Consider the following 26,409-nt stretch of genomic DNA (forward strand, 5'->3'; position numbering starts at 1 on the left):
TCAATTAGCATATTTGTTAGTAAAAGCTTGCATATCGAATTTACCCAACCCAAAGTGCATTTTTAAAACACGTAATTATCTCAGTAGGTATATTATATATGGACAATGGCACGTGCTCACGTTCTGCATTATGAAATATGTAACGGGAATGCAGTAGTATACAACACTGGAAATGCTCTCACCACTTTACCATTATCTCACATTTATTTCAGTTTTTGTACAATTTCTATAATCAAAAAAGCGGAAAGCAGTTTACAGCAAGGGTGCAAGAAATAAGAAAACGAACATGAGAAAAATGCACAAAATGAGAGATGTCCTGAGCTTGGTTTAACCTTTTTGAATCTTCCCTACTTTACATAATGTTCATTCATTAAACGCAAACATCCAGTAAAGGGAGGAATTTCAACAATGGAAGGCTGACCCAAAAGCCTGTAGTTACAATTAAATATTATCGTAAGGGAATCTGACACCTTACTATAAACGTTCAGAGCAGATGAGAAAAAAAAATCGATGTTTCCCCTTTAAAGTTTTGGACAAGCGTTTACCATTATTATTTTTTAATGAAAGGCACTGGTTGTCTCTTGACCATCACCCACATTACAACTAGTCAATGTGAGCAGCAGATGGAGTCGCGCAGATCGGCCCAGGTGCATGAAAGACAATACTGAGGCTGTTCTCCCATAGCCATACACGGCAATATATCTCTTAAGATGTGTAAAAAGGTAAGGGTGCAGCCCTGCAATTGCTTGCTCACGCCACCATTGGCGGAAGGGCCTCCACTGCAGAGAGGCTCTAAAGATAATCCTCGAGAGGGTATTATTTGGCCTACTCTTCCACATTGACCATACACCTTGGAAGAGGTAGGAGTACACCAACCTTTTCTTCGCCACACGCAACCTGCCGGTCGACTTACCCATTTTATATTGCTGGGTGGACAGAGGTGGGGGGGGGAAGATTGAATACACTTGAGCTGCCGCGCCAAGAGACAAAGTGGTGACCTCCGCAAGTCCGGTGTGCAAGCAATTACACCCACATGGCAACATCCCCTTAAGATCTGTAAAAGTACGCAGCCTTTTTCAAAAGACGCAGAAAGTCTCCGTTGCTGGCAGCTTCAATTATCCGGCCTAACTTGGTCAAAGTAAATTGTCTACACCCAAGGACACTGCTCACAAAGATGTTGTAATGCAAAGTTCCTAGAAAATACACATCTTCACTGCTGACATACATTCATGTTTTATTATACTTTTGCTTGGTTGTTTTTGTCAATGACCCACGCAGATGTTTTGCCCCTGATTGCATTATAAGTTAAGGTTTGTAAATAATGTTTGTACTCTTTTCCTTAAATTTTTACTCAAACATTGTTCATGATGGTAACGGTTTCACCTTCAGGCGGAACCACAATCCACTTTTAACTGCTCGTGAAAGAGAGAATGTGATGTGACCCAAGATTTAGTTTAATTGATTTTAAGCCAAAAAATTCCATTCTTTATCAGCACCAAATAATGACGATCATTTAAACATTATTTGTAGCCGTCAATAGCACGTGAAAAATTCCATCCAGTTTTTCATTTGCCCAAAGATGGGGGGGTGGGTGGGGATGGTTGGGGGAGGGAGAGCAACAGTCTGAAGGGGTTACACATTTAATACAGCAGCCCAAAATGAAACTTGTATGAATTCACACCGATTTTCGCTTTGCTCTCGCACAAATGTCATTGAGTTTTTCTCGGAAGGTTGGAGGCGTCTTTCTGTAACGAACTTGCATCTGCGAATAGAAGGAAGCAATTTTCACTTTTAGCATAAGCATTAACAACACACACGCACGTGTAAACATAATTAACATATGATGAACTAAGAATGTATAACACATTCCTGCGGAGGGAGCTGGTAGGAACGTTGGGTTGCTCGGTCAATGGCCAGGGTCAACGGCGGCGTGGTGTATTCCGCAAATATGGCCGACTGTGAGGGAGGGCACAAGCCGTCGTGAGTAGGTTAAACGTTGAGTTTTATAAGGGCACCACGGGGTGACCAGCCCCTCCCCACCCAGCCCCACCCCTCCCACCCCCTCCCCACCCAGCCCCTCCCCTCCCTCCCCAGCCCCTCCCTGCACGACGGACGGACACAATAATCCCCTGTGGGCTGGTGTAACCAGGAGGTTCCTACCAGTATAACATTTTGTTACATGTGCCGATGGATAAGATTACATGAGGTGCTAAGAGTGAGAACTCTAAAAAGTTATGGGATGATAATGAAGACTTATGCAAATTATATGGGATATGTGCAAATATTACACCTAGGTTAATGGGAGCCAAATAGACGTAACAAATGCAGAAGCTAACGAGACGTGTAATAAAACGAAAAGGAAGATCCTTGAACAGAATTGTAGCAACTCATTCAATGGCTGAGTGTGCGGGGAGAACGTTGCAAATTATGACATTGCCAGCACTTAACAAATCACGTTATCTGTTCCACAGCTGTGCAACAGATCACTTTCACTGACACACTGGTATCTGGTATTACTGCATAAGTGAAAACCACAATACGCAGCTGCATTTTCTACTTAATGAAAGCATCCAACACTACATGTGTTTATTACATGTTAAAGACTATGTCAAGTGTAGTGTTTGCAGTTAATGTCATGCTATACAGCATTCAGCACTATAAACCCAGCAACTTGGGTTCAATTCAAGGCCAAGACCACAATCAGCATGCGATATCTGAATCTGGTCACGGTTCGCACCCACCATTACCAAAGCCCACTGGACCAGTGTGGTGAAGTATGGTTAAACATCCCCCAAGACCAACATGGCCGTCTTCATCCTCAAGGTCTTCTTAAACAAATCCGCCAATTACCTAAAGGACCACTGAGTTCAATCTTGATTTGAAGCTTTCGTGACTGCAGGAATCCATACTCTGTGGTTCTTTCGGTAAAGTCACGTGGGTACAAAATAAAATAAATCACGACGTTTCGGGCGCAACACAAGCGTCCGTCATCAAGACCACCGAGTTCCTCAAACTCACTCCCGTAGCCTCAGAAGTTCCTCCTCATTACGACGATAAATTACATTTACAAAAATGTTGTTTGCTAAAAAGTCTTTCCGCGTTGCTGCTCCACGTTTCTGGAATCCCCTTGCCGTTCATCTACGGCTTGGTTCCCTCCCTTCTCTTCCCCTCTTGATTTCCTTATTAGACCAAAACAGAGAGCTTACTTGCACTTGTACCTAACTTGTGCTGGCGCCCATTGCCGTGTTTCGTTAACGACCGTCAGATATCCAATTTATTAGTTGTGCAATATTCCTTAAGGACCCTGTACTCGTTCTCTGCGATATTGATGTGTTTGTCTTTTGCTGTTGCTGTGCTCACGTCCCATGGATCTCCCTTGTAAAACAAGCGAGTAACTGGATAAATTGGATCATGAATGTAACAAATAAAAATAAACTGAAATGGCAGTATTGCATGCAATAGGCTGTAATTTTCTCTTTAAAAGTTGTCCAACTCAGGTTAAAAGAGCTAATGCATTTGTTCTGTACATCCGTCCACCTTGTCTCCCTGCTAAATGGGGTTACGATAACACTTGCTTAAAGATTATACAAAAAAAATCAGTACAACTTTAGTACAAAGAATCTGTTGCTCTTAGGGACTCGCCCAAAAGAAGATTGGCCAAATTGATCGAAGGGTTGTCCAAAACATATCAATAAAAACGGGATAGTTATGCATATTCAGCCAAGGCGATAGCGTCACACGCCAATGAGTGTACCCTCACCATGACGTCACGTATCACGTGCCGTCTAAAGCATCTCATCGTGCGGCTCGAATGAAATACTTGAGGACAACCGCAACGATGGAAAGCGTTTACCGAATTCCTGAGCACGCACGATTTCCCCAACTTAATTTTCTTCCTATGTAAGACAGATGGTAAAGAGCGTTCCAGAGCAACATGGTCGGTGCAAGAACCACAAGAGTGAGAATGCAGACAAGGTCAAGTGCAAAGGTTACCTGGGAAAGACTGTGGAAAGCGGGCAGGCAAAGCAGAGTGGGGCTGCGGCCCTTGCGGCTGAGGACTAGAGTGCAAGCCTGTATAGAGACCTGAGGTGGAGGGGACACGGGTCAGAGCCAGCAAAAGCACACAAAATACCCCGTTTTCCACAGTCATATCCGGACTGGGTCAGTGAGGGACTCTCATGGTTTGGATGAGTTTTCACTCGGTTATTTCCCGAGCCGTAACCAAATCACGGTACAATGGGGCCTCTTCTACAAGACATCCGAATCTGGCTCGGGGGTGGGGGTGGGTGGCAACACGGGCCAGGGGCAGGGAAATTTGACTCATTTCTCATCGTGTGGCATCAGCAGCACGACACCAGGACAAACAACCTGGTGTCTTCTAAGCAGTGCCAGGTTGGTTCGGCATGGCCCCAGTACGGTTTTGCGTAAAAGCGGTAAAAAAAAATCCTCAGCTCGTACACCCATACAGCACAGGCCTGAAGCCGATTCGATTTCCACAGCTAATCACTACCAAAAAAAGTAGGGGCTGAAGAGACAACCCACTGCTGGATGACAGCCTCTCCACACCACGCGGTGCGCAGGGGGTTAAATGACCATACTTCACTACGCTGATATGTGTGGGTTGGCGAAGGCAGGCAGCACAGATGCAGAGCCGTACAATTGACTTTGATGCACTGCACTGCTGCTGCCTATCACACAGCCTCACAGCCATGCATGGCGGTTATCCATGAAAGCACTATCCAGGCTCAACTTTGCTTTGCTTGGGAACTGAAGAGATTGAGTGCATTCCAGGTGATTTTGCCCATGAAGAGACGATGCAACACAAAATACCCAGAAATGCAGCAGACAGTTAAGCAGAGTAAAAGGAGGGAGGAGGGGAAGGTCTCAAGCTCATGTCACTCGTTAAACAGAAAAGACAAACAAGGTTGTCAAGTTGCTGCTTCAGTGAACACAGACATAAAATACCACGTTAATGAAACATGAAGGCAGGAATTGCTGTCAAACTGTTACTGAAAAGGATTGGCTGATCAGATTTATCAAGGAAGTACCGAGGTCTACAGGGAAAGTGTTATATAGTCTTGGTAGGCAGATGACGATGCTGAACACGTACGTCATTGGAATGGAATCAGGAGAAAAACCAATGACGTACACGTACATCGTCGGAATGGGAAAACGGTTCACCGAGGCGGCCTGTGGATCTCAAACAGCGAACCTCTGCAACGAGCGGCGAAAGTGCCTCCGCTCGGCCACGTCGCCACCATCTCCCCGCGGTCTGCGAGCTCCCGACGGGAGGACTCACTGTGCGGGAGGCCGTGGTGGAACGTGCCTGGCGCAGGCCCCGTTATGATGGCGTCCCTCCCGCTCATGGCCGCGTCGCTGTCGAAGTCCGTGAAGTTGACGGGTATGAGGATGTTGCGTATGGGCGCATGGAGCGCGGGCCGAGCTGGCTGGGCTGCCGCCGCCGCCACGACGCCGGCGGGCTGCGGCGGTTTGTGAGACAACGCGGAGGTGGGCTTGTGGGCTGACGAAGCGGTGGCTTTCGGACCCAACAACACAGAGGTCGTAGGCAGCAATGCCGCCGCCGTGCCCGTGGCCAGCAGCGAGCTTCCCGAGACGATCTGGGGCGAAGCGCACGCAAGTCCTTTATTCCGGCCCATTCGAGACGAATCCCATTACACAATCTTTGCGGCACACACCTGCCAACGCTGAACTCTCGCGGCGTACAATACGGTTTAACTTTAAGCAAAACTACGCAAACAATCGTGGCACAATGGCTTATGTAATTAATGCTGTGCATACTTTGATGTAGCAGCAGGGTTCTTAAGCAGGCCACACAAAGAAATGACGTGTTGGGGAGCCATGTGACGTTATATGTTAAGTTACATGGGATCATGATGCCGTAATGTCTGTCGAATGTGATCATTAATCTGTACTTCTTGTCGACATCTCTCTTATTTCGATTTCTTGATTAACGCTCTTTCATCTCATCAATCTTTATCTCTTTGTGTCTCAGCGAGGCATATCTCTAGGCGGGCCATTCGGGGGCCAGATCAACTGAAACAATGACCAACACACTTGATGCAAAGGACCTCCGATTTCACACCTCCAATTAGCACGGCTGGCTACGAACGGCGCGAAAGAAGCTCAACATACATATACGCACACAAAGGACAGGAAAACTCAGCCGTCGACGTGAGCACTTCGGCACGACTTGCCTGGTTGGGCGACGTGGAGGAAGCAGGGGAAGAGGATGGAGGCGGCGGGTGTGATGGAGACTTGTGAGAGGAGGCGGCTGCCACTTTTCCCGTGCTGGCGAGGCCGTGAGCTGCACCTGCAGAGCCGGGCGAACCGCTATTCTGCCCGAGCTTCGGAGCGCCCGCTGCCAGCCTCTTTGGGCTGCAGCCGAGCACGGGACTGTTCGACGGGTGGGACGAGGCCATCGCACCTGTGGACGCAGCCTTAGTTGAGGGAGAGTAGGGCATCTTGAATTTTTGTCCAGAAGACGCCGAGTTTGTGGACACACCGGAATGCCCAATGACTCCGGCTATTATATTACCCATGGTGTTATTCCCCAACGAGTTTGATGGGAACGTGCTGGCCTGAGGCAAACTGTGGCTCTGTATGGGTATTTTAATTATGTCCGACTGTTTGTATGGCAACCTGTCCGAGACTTTGATGTTGTGGTGCTGCTGTATGTGGGGCTGCTGTATGTGGGGCTGGTGCTGCTTTTGCGATGAATCTTTGCTGTGGGACGCGACCGAGGTTTTTATTACGTATTGCTGATTGGCCACTTTGGCCGAAGGGTTCGAGTTCTGCTGGTACTGCCGGTGCGAGCTCTGCTGCAGGGCGGGTTTTTGATGCGCATGAGAAACGACGGTGGTCCCCGCTGCTTTCTGCTTCTGCAGTTGCGTCACGCCCGAGATGACATTTCTGTGAGCCTGAATGACCACTTGCGGGTGGCCACTTGCCGATTTACCCTGCTGCGGAAGCTGCTTCCTATTGGCCGCCTGGTCAGCCAATAGGCTGAGAGGATAGTGGCCCGCAGGAACGGGGCTCGACCTTGCCGTAGCCGAGGGAGGAGGGTTTTGCTGCACAGGTTTCTTCTCCAGGCCGGACGTGGGTTGTCTGGTGACGGATTTTGGAATCGAGTCCGACGATCCGAGCAACAACCCGGGCAGGCAGAGCTTGTCTATCAACGCGGCGTTGTTGAGCGCAGCCAGGGTTTCCGTCACGCTGCCAAGAACTCCCGGGTTCAAGATCAACTCGTCGTCCAGAGAGTTGTCGATGTTGTACACGGGCGGAGCCACGTGCTGACCCCTGCTCTGCATGGGCAAAGCGGAGACGAGCACGGAGGAGTTGGGCGACGAGGACAATGGCGACGCGATGACCGTCCTCGTTCCCACAGTCGTCTGAACGACACCGGACGGACCCGACGACGAACTCGAGGGCCTGGAGTGGCTTGCCGCGGGCTGGGCCAGCGCCGACTGCCCGAGCGCCGCCACCACCGCCACGGCTTGCGGCACCATCGGTTTTGGCTGCGCGGGCTGGTTCGCCATGGTGTTGGTGGGCACGGGTGACGCTGTCAGAGGTGCGTTTGCAGGCAGCACGTTGGGTGTGCCCGGCCGCACAGAGACCAGGCCCGTCGTCGCAATTAAAGGCTTGCGCTCAGGCTTCAGCCCCGTATCCTGCTGGAGAAGGTACAAGTGATTTACTTGTTAGGCAGAGGGGCAGCCCTGCAAATTTCTAGCTCACACCACCGTTTGCAGAAGTGCCGACTAGTGGGAGCTCGAGAGGGAAACTAAAAAGGGTTGTTTTGTTGCCATATTCTTCTAACACTGGCCACTGTGGCACTCATTAAAACTGCTTGGTGGACAGAGACGGGGGGGGGGGGGGAGGATTTTAAATACTTGCACCACTGCTTCAGCAGTGGTGCAAGTATTGAACTGGTGACCTCTGGATTGGGATAGGAACTCCCGTCAAGATGTTGAATGGACTAGCACAGGGGTCGGCAACCTGCGGCTCCGGAGCCGCATGCGGCTCTTTTGAACCTTGACCGCGGCTCCGGGGCGGATGCTAGCGAGGGGAGGAGGCGCACTGTGACACCTGCTCTGGCGTTGCCGCTGCTGACAGGTCGCCGCTCCGCTCCACACTGCCCGCCCGGTGACAGGCAATAACGTTGCCGTTGCTTTGTCACATGTTTGGAAGAAGTAAAAACCTTCCTGGGCAGCAAAGAGCTCACCTTTGCTGAGCTGGAACAGCCAGAGTGGCTGGAAAAATTACATTTTATGGTAGACATGACAGCACATCTAAACACGCTAAATACAACCCTTCAGGGGAAAGGAGGCACAGCCCTTCACATGCTGGAGGAGGTTTTGGCATTCCAGCGCAAGTTTACAGTGTTTGTCAAAGATTTACAGAGAGGTACACTGTCTCACTTTCCCTCTTTGAGAGAGTTCAAACAAAGTCATGATACGATAAATTTGGAATATTTCAAGTCTGCAATCACCACAATTCAAAGTTCGTTTGGGAAACGATTCTGTGAGTTCAGAGAGGAAAAAACGACATTATCCTTCCCTGTCACTCCCCTGGCGATCGATCCATCCCTATTGAATATGACTGCATTTGCAGGTGTAAGTCAACCTGATCTTGAGATGGAACTGGCCGATATAGCCGACAAAGATATATGGGTGTCCAAGTTCAAATGCTTGACCGCTACTCTTGAGGATGTTGCCCGTCAGAAGGCCATTCTGGCTCAGAATCATAAATGGAGTGATATTGAAAACCTTCCTAAACAGGACAAACTTGTATTCGAAACATGGAATGCCATCCCCAACACTTATATAAACATGAAAAAGTATGCATTTGGAGTCCTGTCGATCTTCGGCTCCACATATGTATGTGAGCAGGTCTTCTCCAACATGAACTATATTAAAAACAAACATCGATCACGCCTCACAGATGACAGCTTGCAAGCCTGTGTGAAAATGAAGGTGACGTCTTACAGCCCTGATGTGCAGACACTGTGCACTGAGGTTCAGGAGCAAAAATCCCATTAACCAGGTAATTTAGCTATTAATTTGCAAAAATATATTTTACATTGTTAAGTGAAAAAGTCCTTTTTTTATTCAGATTGACAGCTGACTGCACGATCCTGTATATAGCAATAAGGTAAGAAACAATATATGCAGTGTTATATTTGTTTTAAATGTTGCAATGGTTTTGCGGCTCCCAGTTTATTTTTTCCTTCGGAAACGGGTCCAAGTGGCTCTTTATGTCTTAAAGGTTGCAGACCCCTGGACTAGCAGGTAACTGGGAGATTAAACATTTCATTCCAAGTGTAATTTAGAACCATTGACCAGTGGGCTAACCATTACGCCATGGCAGCATCCAGTTAAATTGTTTAAAAAAACTTATTATTTCACTCATGTAGCCATAGCAAAAGGTATACTGTTGAGGTGTGATGGGTGCAGACCTGGCTAAAATTGAAACCTGCTTGCTATTCAGATGCTGTTACAAGGTCAACTCTGTAATCATTACTGGCCTGTCTGATTGAGCTTCAGAGATTCAGAAAGGAAGACACACCCCAAAATTCTGTCCGTGTCAATAAAGTTATACAACTCTGATCACACACACACGTATACCACATATAAGATGTACCTCCAACTTCTTTTAAATACAGGAAAACAAAACTGCATTTTATAATCCAGAGACTATAGTAAATGTGTTTTTGTAAACATTGCCTTAATTCCTTCCTTCTTTCCTAAACATTAAAAAAACTTTCTTTAAAAAAATTTTGCAAGACAGACCTGCATAATCACACTGTGATTGATTTAACATTTTTAGATATTAACTTTCAATCTTACAGACTGCAATTTAGGAGTCAAAATGTATTTTCAAGTTCCAAGTCCATATAACAAAAGGGAAATGATTAAACCCAGCTGAGTCTAAACCTCACTCTATCCTAAGGATAAATACACGCTTGCAGAGAACATGTTCATGGAGTAAAATTGTGGAAAAACCTGAAACTGCTCGTTAGTTCAAATGTGGATTGCAACCACCCACTGAGTTGCCTTGGGTGTATTTAGAGGCTGGCAGCTGCGACTAATTTCATTTCTGGATGGGTCAAACCAGTCGTGCATGTTTTTAAACAATAAATTGGCAACACGCAGTTTGGCAACCACACCCACAAATAAATCAGGGCATATGAACATGGGAGGGAGAAGCAATGGTTGTTTGGAGAAATGATCAATGTGGTGGTGCTTTGCTATGTCTAGAAGGATAAACTTCTTGTATCGTACTTGAATTGAAGCTTTCGTGACTGCAGGAATCACTCTGGTTCTTTAGGTAAAGTTACATAGAAAGAAAATAAATTAAGTAATAGAATAATACGTTTCGATTGCAACACAAGTAACCATCATCAGGTAGAACTAAATTTGAGAGAGACAAAACACAGACACGGAGACACACAGACACACAAGCAGAGCGAGACACAGACACACAGAGAGAGACACACAACAAAGACACACAGAGACCCAATGCGCCTGTGTCGAGGCCTTAAATAGAGGGGGAGGGGTGCACCATCTCTCTCTGCCCAACCCCCACCTCCTCTCTATTTAAGGCCTCGACACAGAGGCATTGGGTCTCTGTGTGTCTATGTTGTGTGCCTCTCTGCTTGTGTCTCCGTGTCTGTGTTTTGTCTCTCTCTCTCAAATTTAGTTCTACCTGATGACGGTTGCTTGTGTTTCAATCGAAACGTCGTATTCTATTATTTATTTTCTTTCTACGTGCCTATACCGAAAGAACCAAAGTGTAATTCTTGTATCGTGTTGAAACATAGAAAGGGAAGGTCAACGGCTTAATGTGTTTATTTAATAAAATATCTGAGTTACACGAGAATCGGCACAGCAAGCTCGGCCACGGTTGCAAATTAGACCCATTGCGGGTTTGTGATTTCTCAACGGTTTTGTAAAAATAAACCTGGAGCTTAAAGGGACAAAGGCTTTTCAAAAGATTGAACAGTACCAGTTAATTGGCAGTTGTAGCAGTGTGAGTATTGTCACTGGTTTATAGAAATGTTGGTAAATATATTAAGAAGCTGGTGCCAGTCCCTCTTGGCAGTGATAAAGAACCGGGTCTAAGTGAGCAGGTTTTGGGCAAAAGCACAAAGCTGTAACTTATCAATAGCAAGCCCCAGTGACGCTGCAAGACCAGGCTTGTGATCTCTGGTAAGACCTGTGCTGTGATTGTGAATGCATACCTGTTAACCCATACGGTTTACCCGTGTTCCTGTACAAGGATATTGTGAGTTATCAGGTGCATACGGCATACAGCCGTTTCGATACGTGTAAAAGAAAACATTTGTCCATTTGTGTTTCTCCCTTGTGATGGTACTGTCGGATGAACGTTGATTTATAATGGTACGGGGTGACCAATAAGGCCTGAATTTGTCTAATAAAGTGGATATTGATGAGGGGTTGACAGGTATGTGAATGTGTTTTCATTTTTGCAGTGTGTCTTTGGAGCTGCAATTTCATGGAGATGAAAAATAAACCGAAATTATTGTTGTTGTTAATTTGGCAACATCAGACACTTGCCACAAACACCTGGCTCGTTTTGCAGTAAGGTGAGCACTTCGGGACACTTTTTTGGGCAATGCTTGAAGGCAGACCGGCGGTAAAGTATACTTGCAAAATATAGCTGAAATACAACACTGCGCAACACGTGGAGGCAGATATGAAGATGCTCTTAATATGCGCACTGATGCCTCCTTTATTAATAAAGATTGATTGGTTTATTTTCAGCCAACGAGTGTTTATGCATGTGGGAGGAAACTTATTCTCGACTATGAATATATGGTGCCACGTGATTACGTATAACCTGGATACTTAGTTTGGATTGGGGACTACCAAGTATAACATCGTGATAAAGGGCACGAGTGTAATTGATGGGTAGCAGAGAGCGGTGCAAAAAAATTACATTGTTGTACTGTACTGGAATGCTCCTGCGTTTATGTAACACGCCTTTAAGCCCCACGGACCAGCACGAAATTGGGTAAAAATAACCTCCACGACCAGAACAGAATGGTGAAGTTCTCATCCAGGAGTGTGGTAACAAAGGGCTGTACATGATTAGATTGATGTAAGAATAGTAATTGCATCTTCTATTTTCCCTCCTGCTTATGTGAGGCGAGGGAGTTAACATCTCGCTACCGTGGCACCCATTGAGCTTTGGGTGAAGTCTATTGCGAGTAAAATTTCAATTTAAAGCTTTCGTGACTGCAGGGATTCATATTCTTGGTTCTTTCGGTAAAGTCACGTAGAAGGGAAATAATAAAATAAAAATAAAACAATAAAATTCTCACGACGTTTCGATTGCAACACAAGCAATCATCATTAGGTGTGAAAACCACAGCAAGAAAATTTATTGCGAGTGATGATGTGAGTGAGCAGGAGGACGTTTGCAGAATTATGGTTCAAACCTCCGGTTCATACTGCGGGATTCTCCTAAAAAAGGACCACCTTAAATGGATTGCACTCATCCACACAAACCAATAATTCTTCTACGGTCCACTGACGTTACCTTGAGCTTTGGTTTTGCAGGAGGAATGAATTTCTTCTTTGTACTGCAAAAGCACAAAAATCACACTGCTCGTAAGACAAAAATCATACAATTATTTACAGGCATTTTATATTTTATACTTAAACGATGAGGATTTAAAACTACAATATAAACTGCACTGTACCTCACGCAAAAGGTAAACACGAAGGTGATTGTAGCTCCCACGTCTGCTGCCTCGATGTCAAAGACACGTTTAACGAATACAGCACTGCGGGGCCAGGTGGCTCAATGGAAGAGCAAGTAGCTTGCAAAATCTATCATTAGGATTTCAAATCCAAGTTGGTGGGGAGTGGGGGTTGTGCCAGGGTGGGTGTTGCTTTGGCTCATCATCCCTCCCTCGAGTCGCTAAAATAGGTACCAACAGTAGTGCATGTCAACTGTGGTTGTGCTATGGATAGACTCACCCCTGCCATAGGAATGTGGATTTTATTCCATCACTGGCTCAAGACTGTATATCTAAAATGAGCACCGGCTTCAGTGCTCATTTGAGCTGGAATTCACTTTGTTGTTGTTTAACAGATACCACCTGGGAGTTTAACGACACGGTATAAAACTGACATTGGAGCGCGTCAAAAATGGGGATTTCTATTTTTTATTTTAACATCAACCTGGTTTTATCCAACCTCACCTTTCTTTTGCCGCATCTTTAACATTTGCCGATTCAATCTTGGTTTTACAACAAACTTCCTGTCTTTTCTTTTCTTGTAATGAACAACTTGTACTAGTTTCTTTTTTAAATGCCGTATATTGTATTCTGTTATAAAAACAAGGGAAATGTTTTTAGTAAAGGTGCTGTGGGCTAAGTGAGGATCGAGAAAACACACACACACAGCTCTTTCTGTTCAAGTGCTATAAAGGTTTTCATTGTCTTTAGCACGACAGATTTTTCATCCATTCATTGCAGCATGAATGAAACCCACATGTCTGAAATATACAACTTTTATGTTTTGCTGGAATACACATTGATAACATTCGTTTAAAATACATTTACACATTGTACACCTCAAGCAGTGGAAACAAATGTGGATGGCAATGTAGACTGTTTACTGCACAACTGACTACCGACCCATGTTCCTGGGGGGACTTATTGATATGCTTTAGCATTACCTTGGCGTGTCCTGCAGGGGAATTGAGCATCTCCCTTTTTACTCTTTGGTTCTTTCGGTAAAGTCACGTCGGTAGAAAAATAATAGATTGCGACGTTTCTACCACAACACAAGCAATCGCCATCAGGTGGGACAACCACAGCAAGAAAAAAACGCTGAAGTAGGCCGTTTTATTTTTTGCTGTGGTTGTTCCACCTGATGACGATTGCTTGTGTTGCGATCGAAACGTCGTGATCTATTCTTTTTCTACCTACGTGACTTTACCGAAAGAACCAAAGAGTATTGATTCCTGCAGTCACGAAAGCTTCAAATCAAGATCTCCTCTTTTTGCCTTGCTACCCCTGCTCTCACCTTTCCTTTCCTTCATACATTTTAATGGTGGTCTCCCCTCCACTCCCCCAGCTGTGCAGGAGTCACGTTTTGTTGACCACTCATTGATATGCTAATTTTTTCTCTAACCCCCCTCCCTCTCTCTGCCTCCGCCCCCCCCTCTGTCTATTTAAGGCCACCCCACAGAGACGATCACCCCTCTCTGTTACCTGTGTTGCTCTCGCTATGTATGTATCTTGGTGATATCTGTCTGCTAATATGTCTGTCTATAGTTTTCTGGTTAGATTTTATGTCGCTATTTCATTATACCTGATGATGATTGCTTGTGTTGCAATCGAAACGTCGTATTCTATTATTTAATTTAATTTATTATTTTATCTTTAGACGTGACTTAACCGAAAGAACCAAATAATAATTCCTGCAGTCACGAAAGTTATAAAATTAAGATTGTGCATGAGTCTTGCTCCATTCCTCTTTCTCCCTTGGTTCTGCTCTCTGGACAGACAGGGGTCTACCTCCGTTCCCTTATCTGCATTGGTTCTCTCTGGACACAAATCTCCCTCGGTTGCCCTCTCTCCATTGGTTGTTCTCTCTAGACATGGTTTTCCTTTGGTTTCTCTCTCTGGAGAGGGGTCTGCTATCTCTACAGCAGCCTCAGCTTTAATCTCCGATAGAAATTGAGAATTTTAAATATATACACGTGGTGAAAATGTTAATCGCGTCAACAGGGCGACTTAAGACTCATCAACGTTTCTTACTTCCAGGCAGAATACTCGAACCAAGAATTCCTCTGATAAACAAATGCCTGCATATGAAAACCCATTTGCTAAACAAACTTGCATTTGATGAATAACACTTTTACTAGCATTCACATGGAGTACACTTCTACAGCAAATTAAACCAGATCATTATCCTGGCAATGAATGCTTTTCATGTTTAGTGATGACACCTAAATGATAGCCACTTATAGTCTCATGAAATTCTCAATTGTTTCTGCTGCCAGTGGCATTGAAAGCTTGTGGAATAATTAGCCTGCGGTGCAAACAATGGATTGCTTTTTTATACTCCAAAAAGTTTATGCACATTTAGCCCCCTGGATCTTATGAATGAAAAGAAACCTAATGTGTGTAGCAAATGCCTACCCAGACTGTGGATAACTTGCCACATGATCACTTGGCTAATCGACCAAGAACAATGAGAGGGATTTGAATTGCCTCCTACAATTAACCACCCAACCTCGCAACCACAAATCATCTTGTCAGAGTACATTTTGTTACATTCTCTTAGTACCAAATTTAGCCATTTTTAACGACTTTATATGGCTTTGAATGTCTCAACTGCCCTCGCCAGTCTATAGCCAGCAATTCGATGAACTGCCACATTTAAATTAATTCAAACTCTTTAGTTTTGTGGTCCTGCCTAATTTGAGTTGCTGCCTCGCATGTTGTTCTGTTATGCGAGCCATTACAACATTTATTTGTAAATAATTTGCAATACGAAACACATTTTTGGGCGTATCATCCTTAGTACGAACTTTTAGTGGAATCATTGCAGGCCTATTATAAAGATACATTTGACACACTCAGAGCACACCTGTCAATATTTCAAAAGTGATTGTTTATTGTTTCAATTAAAAAAAAACGCTGTCTGGTGCCCGGCCACTTACGGTGCTGCTGTAATGTGGCCGTGGACTGCCCGACTCTCCTTAAATAGCATTCTGTAAAACACACAGGGTCAAGCGTTCAAGTCGCATGAAGTAAAATCACTTGATGACAACAATAAATCAATCACACGGTGTCTTATAACCTGCGTTACAGATCGTGTAGTTAGAAAACGTTCTCCCACATACGAACTCTCGCACGCTCGGAAAATTACAGTATTCTCTGGCTGACAAGTTGGTGTATTTTACTTCCCAAAACATCTCATAACTTTGACATTATGGTATTATTTAATATATTTAAAGGCAAAACAACTTCATTGAATCCACATTAAGGCAATATCCTTAAACTAGAACGATGCAGCAAGTTCCAAAGACTAAAACCAACCATTCAAATACAATAACATCAGTGCTTTAGCTGCGATAGTATTCGTTATCCCAATGTTAAATTCTGTATTAAAACGTTTTGCGCAAAGAGTTGGCTGAAGGCACACGTTCAGCTATGAAAAATATTAACTTTGGCTTCAACGTTTAACATGTAGAATGGAAATAAGCACTATGGGCATTATGCCAGCACCGAAGAACACATGTTCATGAAAATGGGGCACAGATGTGGTACTGGGTGGCAATGATCAATCTGATGTAATTTATTTATCCAGCAAATCCCAGCTGCGTTCAAAAGAATTTAAAGGAGGGTCCCTGGCATCCACATGTTTGGACAATACACTGTTAAGCAGTGTTTTACTTCGGACACTATTAAGCTGAAGTGCAGAGATTTAAGTACGCTAAACTATCTCCATATCTGAAAGCTACACAATCCTGTACCATTGTAACGAGTGTAAACTGTGCGGATTAAAGTATCTCCGATGCCACATTCAATGTTTATCCTCGGAATATTTTACTGTACAGCACTACTTTTAATAAAGTGCAGCTGTGTTTGAGATCACTACACCAAGCGAAATGGAATGATGTTCATGGGAGAAAAATATATTCAATGACCTCTTTTGACGCGATAATTTGTATGTACAAGGTAAATAATGATTGTTTAAATGGTGGATGGTGAAAACAAAAGTGGCACTTTAATCAGTCACGCAGTTGCCCCCCCCACTCCTCCTGGCAGTTCAATACTTTGAAGTATGCACGTGTTGGGGATCGATTTTAAACAATTGGCTAACAAGGATGTATTCATTTGGCAGAGCACTCTGCCATGGAACTACGAGGTGGAAGTTGGCTTTTATTGAACTGTGTGAGGAGAACGCTTTTAAAAACGGTGGAGATAACTGCACAGCTTTACGACTGCGAGGTGGATGTGTCAGATTGTATGTGTGTAGAACTTCTTTCACGCCGTAACGTAGCAAGCCGTGCGAATCAGGTGTGAGAGGACACACTCAACACCAAAAGCAGTTCCGAAAGAAATAAGTATTACATTTAGATTTAACCATTGATAGCTCCAGCGCCTTCCTAATATCGGAAGGAAGAGCGTTCCAGACGGCCGCAGGAGGAGATTGTTTTAGGATGGCGGGACATTCACCAGCAATAAATATATTGAGACAATCCAACACACTCCACCGAACGCTCAGCGAGGCAATTTCTCAGGCTGTAAGCTCCTGTTAAGACGCGCTCTGGGTTAACAGGTCGTTCAATAGAAAAGCGCTCTGGAGTGCTCTGCCCAGTGAACGCACCCGTTTTATGAAAGAATTCCAACAACAAAAACCCCCTTCCCCCCCACCAGCAAAGTAACAACCTCTGAACTGGGGAAAAGCACAAATTTAAACTCGGTCAAAAGAAGGTATTTCGTTCCATCATCCAAGGAGACACCATCAAATTTGTTTCGCATTAATGGTACTTGCATGGCCGGGGGACAGCCTAGGTGTGTACCTGCAAGAGCTCTTTTTTAGGATCGTGTTTTTTTTTACAGGTAAGATATCTGATCTCGTAAGCAAAGCAAGTTTGAGTCTGGATAATGCATGAATGGGCGACCATCAATTAAAGCACGTTTACATTTTGACTTAAATCTTTCGTGACTGCAGGAATTCAGATTATTTGGTTCTTTCAGTAAATCACGTAGATAGATAAATAAAAATAAAGTGAATAAAAATAATAAAAACAAAAACCACTAATGTAGACTGTAGCCTGGTTCTTAATCTGAGTGCGTACTGGCAGTCTATAATGTAGACTAGCCTAGTTCTTAACCACGGTGAGTGTAATGGCAGTCTATAATGTAGACTGTAGCCTAGTTTTTAAGCTTGGTGAGCGTATTGGCAGTCTATAATGTAGACTGTAGCAATGGTTCTTAAACTGAGTGAGCGTACTGGCAGTCTATAATGTACGTGACTTTACCAAAAGAACCAAAGAATAAGTCTACATTATAGACTGCCAGTACGCTCACCGAGATTAAGAACCAGGCTACAGGCTACAGTCTACATTACAGACTGCCAGTACACTCAAATTAAGAACCAGGCTACAGTCTACATTAGTGGTTTTTGTTTTTTCATTTTATTTTTATTCACTTAATTTTTATTATAATTTTTCTATCTACGTGACGTTTATAAGGGTGCTGCGGGACTATGTTGTCAGCAGAGGGCAGTGCATCAAAACCCACTGCAGTACTGTACTGTGCTCCAACGCCTGTGATCCCCCACCTTCACCAACCCGCACTGACCAGCATGGTGAAGTATTGGGTCAAATAATCTCCCACGACCCATACGGTGTGGGGGGGGGGCCTTGTTCAACAGTGGTGTGACAAACGGGGCCGTACATGTTTACGCAAGAACACACTGCAAGGGGAATTGGAATCTGCGAAGGACTGCATTGGTGCGGCAGTCGCGACGCGGTTTGAGAAGGCCTCACCTGGACTGCATCCAGCCCTTGGGCCACAGCGGCTTCACCTCGGCCTCTAGGAAGGCCTTCAGGTAGTCCTCGGCCGACTGTGACTTAATCCGCTCCGCGTCATATCCTGCCATCTTCACTTTCACCACATTACACAGCAAATCCCTGCAACCACCGTTATCTCATGGAGCGTCAAGTGTCACACACCGAGCAAAGCTCAACGCCGAGTCTACGTTAAGTATTTGCCGACGCGTGCATTATTATAATAATTGGAGAAGAAGAAAAACCCTCTCACCCCCCCATGTTTTTAGAAAGGCACGTGATTTTTTTGCGCTTTACAAAGCAAGGTAGCAAGGGGGGCAACACGTTGATTGTACTGATGGTTATGGATGAGTGTGGAATGGAGGATGAGTAAAAATAAGTAACGAATTATGCCACGTACAAATCGTTTGTTAGGGTTTGCATATAACATCGTGTAAAAAACACGTTATACGGTCAGGGTTACTCTTCTCTAATCCTGTCACAAAACTGAATTCATCAAACATTACTACTGTGAACGCAAAATATAAATGTTAAACAAATTATGTTCGTACTCTTTGGTTCTTTCGGTAAAGTCACGTAGGTATAAAATAAATTAAATCACGACGTTTCGGGCGCAACACAAGCGTCCGTCATTAGGTTTTATTTTCTACCTACGTGACGACTTTACCGAAAGAACCAAAGAGTATGGATCCCTGCAGTCAAACGAAAACTTCAAATCTAAATTATGTTCGTTTCTGTTTTCACATATTCATTCTGGTCAGTGCCACTTCTTTAAAACAAAACCCTCTAAAACCAGGTGGCACAAACGCACCAGAAGAACGCAAGCGCACCGACACCAAATTATTGGGAATTTGAATCGGCTGCAGACAGGGTTTCGATTTAAAGCTTTCGTGACTGCAGGGATTCATCTTCTTGGTTCTTTCGGTAAAGTCACGTAGAATGGAAATAATAAAATAATAAAAATAAAACATAATAAAATAATTCTCACGACGTTTCGGCCACAACGCAAGCAGCCGTCCTCAGGCGAAGAACAGGTCCGTCGGTAAGACAGAGTCTGAATGACACGTCCTGGGCTTGGAGCGTCTATTTAAGCTGGGAGGGAGGAGGAAGAGCGCCTTGACAAAATAATTTGCATATCAAGAGGAATTTTAGTTGTATGGTGAATATGCAGCAGTGTGGTATGCAGTAGGGTGGGTAGAATAATACATAGTGTAATATTACATAAATATGCTAAAATTCCTCTTGATATGCAAATTATTTTGTCAAGGCGCTCTTCCTCCTCCCTCCCAGCTTAAATAGACGCTCCAAGCCCAGGACGTGTCATTCAGACTGTCTTATCGACAGACCTGTTCTTCACCTGAGGACGGCTGCTTGCGTTGTGGCCGAAACGTCGTGAAAATTATTTTATTATGTTTTATTTTTATTGTTTCATTATTTCCATTCTACGTGACTTTACCGAAAGAACCAAGAAGATGCAGAAAGGGTGTTTAGTAAAAACTACAAATATTTTATCAGTTTTCAAAGATTGATTTCTGCTTGAGTTATAAATATCTAGTCAATTGAAAACATTGCTAAATGATGTTAAGTGGTCACCTTATCTCAGTGTTCCACTGAAATTTCTTTCTTGGACCAAACACACGTTTGCCAGGCTTCTCGTCATCGTCGTCATCATCGCTGGCATTTTTATCTTTATCTTCTCTTTCTCGTTCTTCACTCATAATTCTGAAGGAAAAAAACACGAATTACAATTTTGGCGTTATAACAAAACCCTCACCTTAGATTAACAACATGCTTCACCGTAAATTAAGGCAACTGCCATTCTCCGTAAGTCTTGATTGAAATGGAACACACATTCTTCATGCAGCGAAGCATTACAACTTTTGTCCACGTTCGCTCAGAGGCCCCCCCCCTCCCCCGCTGTTGTTTGCTTCCACTAAAGGGTAAAAATCACAACTCACAATAAAATAATATAAATATATTTATATAATATTATTTTATTATTTCCCTTCTACGTGACTTTACCGAAAGAACCAAGAATATAAGTTATGTAATCGGCTTTTTTTCTTATATAGAGACCACCGGGTTTTGTGAGTTGCGAAATATATATATATTATTTTATTATTTCCCTTCTACGTGACTTTACCGAAAGAACCAAGAATATGAATCCCTGCAGTCACGAAAGCTTTAAATCAATACATAACTCTTGTTTGAGTAACCCGCTCTTCCCTATCAGCATTTGCTGAAGTAACCTGCTGACCTGCCCATACTGGACATCTGCAAAAAAGAGCGACATAGATTCATCGGATTCCTCCAGTCTCAATAAAGATTGTGATTCCGAAATGCATATGGGTAATCATTAATCAGACATGTAAGTTACAGCATGCTGTAAAGTTTAGGTATTTGACAAGCAGCATTTTTTTTTTGCTTAAAAAAATAACTAAAAACAACCACCCCTTGATGTCGACTTTGGCGTACTTGGCCTGAGTGTGGGCCTGGTAAGTCTCCTGGTATTTCACGGTCTGCTCCGGCATGACGGCGCCCACAGCGTCCCGCAGCTTGTACATCGGCGACTTGAGACGTCCGTCCTGCAGAGACAGGTCACGCTCGCTTCATGAAGCCACAGTTGGCGTGGTATCAAATGGATGCATGTTGAACTTCTTTCGCACCGTACGTAGCCAACTGTGCTAATTAGAGGTGCGGGAAAATCAGAGGAATCTCCTACATCGGTTGGGTTCGCATGTTTCTGGACCCGGGGAGGGCATTGCGAACCCTCAAACACATTTTGCGGACCACTGTGCAGTGATAAAAAAAAAGTTCCATGGACCACTTTCCCACGGCCTTGCAGACTCCACCCTGTGATCCAGGGTTGGAACCAATGTCTATACCATCTGGTTTCTGAGCAGAGCAGAATAGTCATGCAACAAGAAAGCATGTCACCCACTGAAAAACATAAGCAATTACGCGACTTAATTTGGAAATAAAAGTAGAATGCATTTCAAATTTGTAAAACCTATCACCAAATAAACCGGAATGCACGTGTAGTGGCATTGTTGGGCGCGATGCGCGATCACCACTCCTCTTAGCCGGTAGTACCGGCCCCGTGTCAACCGGGGGCGGAAGAGACACTGAGCCGGAGAGTTAGATGAAGTCGGGCTCGTTGGGCAGAGGTAATCCCCAGGGAGCATCGTGACCAGGGGTGCAGACCCCAGACCCCCAAGAAGGGGGCTGGGGGATGATGTCACACTCCAGGTCCCTCAGGAAGGTTCCAGAAGGAAGGCGTGGCTAGGGGCGGAGTGAGATGGGACTCTGTATAAAAGCTGGACCCCTGAACGGGCCTGGCAGTTGTCGTCCACTCGAAGACTCGAAGAAGCCACCCTGAAGACCTGGAGCCGGGGCCGGAGCCAAGGACCTTGGCTGGGTTGGGTCAGATTAGCTTCCCTAGGTCCCGCTAGCCGGAGGACCCTTAGTGAGCGACTCCCCCAGTGTGTAGGGCACGCCAGTGTGGAGGACATACCTCCCAAGGATATCGGGTGGAAGGGGGCCGTAATCTCTTTGTGTTAAGCTGTAATTGTATAATAAACGTGTTGCCTTCAGAAAAGTCTCCCTCCGTTTATACCCACTACACACGCAATCAATCATCACATCTCGGAAGCTTAAGCAGTGTTAAACTTGACGAATACTTGGTTAAGAAGCCCAAGGGTGTTGTAGGCTTGGGCTGGATTTCTTCAAGCTTTGAGCATTACACCTCGTGTATGTCAGTATTGTCTCTGTACTCCCGTGTTCACCCACCTACCAGTCAACCTCTCATGAATGGAACTGGCCAACCATTCCAATGAAAGAACATCAGAAAAAGAGTTTCAGGAGTCCGTGAGGCTTTTGTGGACACACAAATGGGATTCGTCTTCTTCTTCTCGCTGCAATTCCCCCAACTCGTGTCGTCTTCCTCCACACCATTCTCTGTCCTGGGCCAATCTCCATGTCCACTCTGAGGTCCACAACACAAACCGCTTGTCCTCGCCTACACATCCACTGAGCATCTGCTCACCTGCTCATGCTGATGGAGCTTCTTGGCGCGCCTCAAAAGAGATTCCTTGCTGCAACCCAGGAGGGACGCCACGTGAGCGTAGACGCCCCCACGCAGCTGGCTGTTCAGCTCCTTTGTCTGAACTTCGATGCTACATGAGGGTCAAGAACAAAGCGAGTGGTTGAAAAGAAAAGATTTAAATGAATGTTCATATGTAATTATTCATGTGCCCCCCCCCCCACACCATTAAACCACATTTACGTGGTAAAGTATGGTGTACAAAACCACACGACCATCTAGCAATGGATTGACAAATGCTAAAAGTAAGTGTGAATATTGTGAAGGATATAATATTCAAGGTAATTATGGAGTACAGATGCTACAAAAGAAAATGTGCATTCTCAAACAATATTTGACAGATTTGGAAGAAAACTAATTTTAGATTCACAACTTACGAGTCAATTAGGATTCTGGAATGCCATTCCGTGACACATTTTAACATATTATTGCACAATTTCACGAGTCAAAGGTACCTTCTTAATATTTACGTACCAAGTTAACTATTTTGACGATGAAACAATAATGTCGCTGTGGCTAGTACTCACTCTAGGAGGATGTGACTGACATCTTGGCTGAAGAGCTTCTGCTTGCTCTCGCTATCACACGTTTTGGCAACCTGAGTTTAAAAGAAAAAAATATTAGCACCACATTGAGCGAAAAAAACACCAACATTCCACCAATATTTCTCTTCCAGACTGCCATTCACATTTAAGCTTCCACAGGGGTTGTGGTATAGCGTGTGGAACAAGTCAGGAACCTTAGCGATTTCAGAACCACACTGGATATACAGATGTTCATTTAAAATATGAATAAGCAGGCTAACAGCAACGTGGACACGTTGAGGATTGTTCAGGCATCATCCTGTGATGAAAAGGACTGAGATGTGTATGGCCAAATTGGGTACAGTTGGAGCATCTGCTATAATTTACTGTACAGATGTATGTACGGTTTATGATTTTTGGTGCACTCTGTATAAACACGACAGCGAGAGGAAAATTAATTTTAAACAACTTAAAAACATTCGTGCATATGCATGGATTCTATAATGCTTTCCAACACGCGTTTGTCTTCCGAAGTCTTTAATTAGCATTATGGAAACCGATAGCGTAGCTGTGAGGGCATATTTGCATTTTTATTCTATGGTTTGGGTATCCTGATTTTGGGCATCGGCCTTAACAATTTGCTTGGTTTTATGTAGGATAAGTCCTTAGTACCAACAAAACTTGAAATTTATTTGAAATATCGATTTAAAGCTTTCGTGACTGCAGGGATTCATCTTCTTGGTTCTTTCGGTAAAGTCACGTAGAAGGGAAATAATAAAAATAATAAAATAAAATTCTCACGACGTTTCGGCCACAGCGCAAGCAGCCGTCCTCAGGTGAAGAACAGGGCTGTCGGAAAGACAGCGTCCGAATGAACACCACCAAGCTTGGCAGCGTATATTTAAGCTGGGTTAGAGGAGGACATTTATAACCGAATCATCTCTACAATAGTAACCATGACCCCAAGTTAGAGAGACATGGACAGACAGATGGACAGAGCTCATGCATTAATGCTTGCAACCTCAGTTGGAATGCATTAAATATATTTTACCTCTGCCAGTTGCTTAATTTTCATGTCAAGTGGAGCAGGCAGCCCATCTGGCAGCTTGGGATTGGGCTGGGCCTGCTGGCAAGGAGCCTCCGACTCCTGGGAGAGGCTGCTGTTTGGCGAGTCCTCCAGGAGACTGTCCAGGTCAAGGCTGGTCAGGTTGTGTGCTGCGTTGGCCACCACCTGAAGTAGGTCCAGATCGCAGCCTGGCCCAAACAGGTTGGGCAGCAGCTGGTCGGCAGAGCAGTCTGGCATTGGCAGGGGCTCTGGCTTGCTTACAGGCGCTTTTACGAGCTCCTCTGGAGCGCTGGCATTTGTAGCATTTACAGAGTTTCCGGATGCCGGTGCGGCCTGCGCCACCTTTTCCTGCTTCATTGCCGCCTCCTCTTTCTCCTTCTGGAATCGCTCAATCATCTCCGGCAGTGAAATGGAGCCTTTGCTTTTCTTTTTCTTCTGCTTTTCGGACTTGTCAGAATTCAGAGGTGTTATTCTGCGAAAGAAACACGCCTTGTTTTTTTCCACGACCATTTCTCATCAAGCAGTAACTTTAAGCAGTAAATAATGGCTTTTGCAAGTGTGTTCTAATGCCCCAAACTTAAGACGTTACAGTTCAGCAAAATCAAACTCCCAAACGGATATTAATGCTTAAAAAGTCTCTTCGACACAATGGTGTTCTTGAAATGTTTGAAAAAGAACAAGGACCAGGCATTCTTTGGCAAGAATATGCTCCGAGTCTCAGATGAGGGGGGGATCAACAGTAAGTTAATATATTCTTCTGTATAAAGTGGGTGGGTTTGCAGATTCGTAAAAAGGAGATGGGGTGGAGTGGTGGTGGAGTGGTTAGCGTACTGCCCCCTGAAACCCGGCAAACCGATTTTGATTCCTGGCTATGGCTAACATCGGTGGCAAGTGATACCAGAACTGCTCTTGGGCACTAAATTCTCAACCCCATAACCGACACAAGTGTGAGGAAGCCATAATCCATCAATGGACTGACCAAGGGCTGTACTCTTTTTGTATGTGAGAAAGTGGACATTCGAATAAACATTACCCTATTTGCTTGAGCACTTTCAGCTTTTTAGGCATTTTCTCTTTCTCAGGTCCTTCTTTCCTTTTACGCTTCTTCATCATCTTGTCCTCTCCTTCCTTAAATTTCTTGTGGGAAGTAAAAATACAAAACATCAAAGACAGATCATCGATGAAACAACACTGATGTTACTTGCCAATGAGCAAAAAAACACTTGGAGAAAACCAATACACTTAACATTGAGAATTAAAAGTTACAAATGTAATCAAAATAAAACAAATTCTGATGCCTCTCCAGATTGTACCGTGTGTGTTTTTGGCGCGACCTCATCGCAAACAACATGCAGTAACAACCCAAAAAGCTAAAACCTATGCAGGACCCAAAAAAATAAGGAGCATCTTGAGAGGAAATCATCGGAACCTTTAGTGGCTTCTTGTGCTTGTCCAGGTTCGAAGAAGCATTGTCGTCCTCCGAATCCGACGCCGGCCGAAACTGCAGGGTTCCCGTGTTGATGTAAAAGCCGCCGTACTTGGTCGTAAGCGAGGCGGGCACCAACTCGTCGTACTGACGAAACAACAAAACTGTTAGGATCCGTCCCATCATGTAAATCGCGGTCGCGCTCAGACGGTGCTGCAGAGTAAAACTAGTGAGATACCGCCGCTCTAAGCGCTCAACGTTCGTGTAGTTATAGACTTGAGAGAAAATTATAACCGTAATTGCCGACAAGTTTTTTTCTCTTGTCATCACTGTTGTAAGACACCGACAAACACGTTTGTATCGGTTAAAATAATGCAAAGCCTAATACAAATAAATTCAAGGCAACAACATTACCACAAGATGCTTGGCAAGGAAGCAAACATCTTTCATCAGACCCAGGCATTTCCCAATAATAAGCCAACTCATATCCATCCATAACACGTCCTTAAATAAGAGAAAGTATATAACAGGTGACGTTTTGGTTAATGGCCCTTCTTCACAGCATATAGAGATGCCAGAGAGGTACAGTAATAAGTATTCCTGTTAAATAAAACAAAAATGTGCAAGTTGGCATTTGGGAACAGTTGAAAGTTTTGTCTTGTAACGCTACTTTGCGCTGACAGCATATTGATGTTAACTTGCACGATGC

At 44.4% G+C, this 26,409-nt stretch overlaps 1 protein-coding gene across 8 annotated transcripts in view; it reads right to left on the reverse strand.

The window, feature by feature from the left end:
- Nucleotides 1-185: 185 nt before the first annotated feature.
- The window catches only part of UBN1 (ubinuclein 1), a 39,102-nt gene continuing 12,878 nt past the window's right edge, over nt 186-26,409 (reverse strand). The window contains exons 4-18 of one of the 8 annotated variants that reach the window (XM_078604967.1): nt 25,704-25,847; nt 25,308-25,402; nt 24,260-24,746; nt 23,212-23,282; nt 22,628-22,757; nt 21,034-21,167; nt 20,176-20,304; nt 18,562-18,705; nt 15,721-15,771; nt 13,247-13,372; nt 12,580-12,622; nt 6,216-7,688; nt 5,300-5,618; nt 3,994-4,083; nt 186-1,762 (exon numbers count right to left, since the gene is read on the reverse strand). In XM_078604967.1, the coding sequence (XP_078461093.1) occupies nt 1,710-1,762; nt 3,994-4,083; nt 5,300-5,618; nt 6,216-7,688; nt 12,580-12,622; nt 13,247-13,372; nt 15,721-15,771; nt 18,562-18,705; nt 20,176-20,304; nt 21,034-21,167; nt 22,628-22,757; nt 23,212-23,282; nt 24,260-24,746; nt 25,308-25,402; nt 25,704-25,847 (3,489 nt within the window). In that variant the 3' untranslated portion in view covers nt 186-1,709. Of the gene's footprint in view, nt 1,763-3,993; nt 4,084-5,299; nt 5,619-6,215; nt 7,689-12,579; nt 12,623-13,246; nt 13,373-15,720; nt 15,772-18,561; nt 18,706-20,175; nt 20,305-21,033; nt 21,168-22,627; nt 22,758-23,211; nt 23,283-24,259; nt 24,747-25,307; nt 25,412-25,703; nt 25,848-26,409 lie in introns of all 8 variants that reach the window. The other 7 variants (XM_078604968.1, XM_078604966.1, XM_078604965.1 and 4 more) reach the window with 7 other exon arrangements.

The sequence above is a fragment of the Lampetra planeri genome, chromosome 23 (genome assembly GCF_965212315.1).
Source record: "Lampetra planeri chromosome 23, kcLamPlan1.2.h2, whole genome shotgun sequence".
NCBI classification, from domain to species: Eukaryota; Metazoa; Chordata; class Hyperoartia; order Petromyzontiformes; family Petromyzontidae; genus Lampetra; species Lampetra planeri.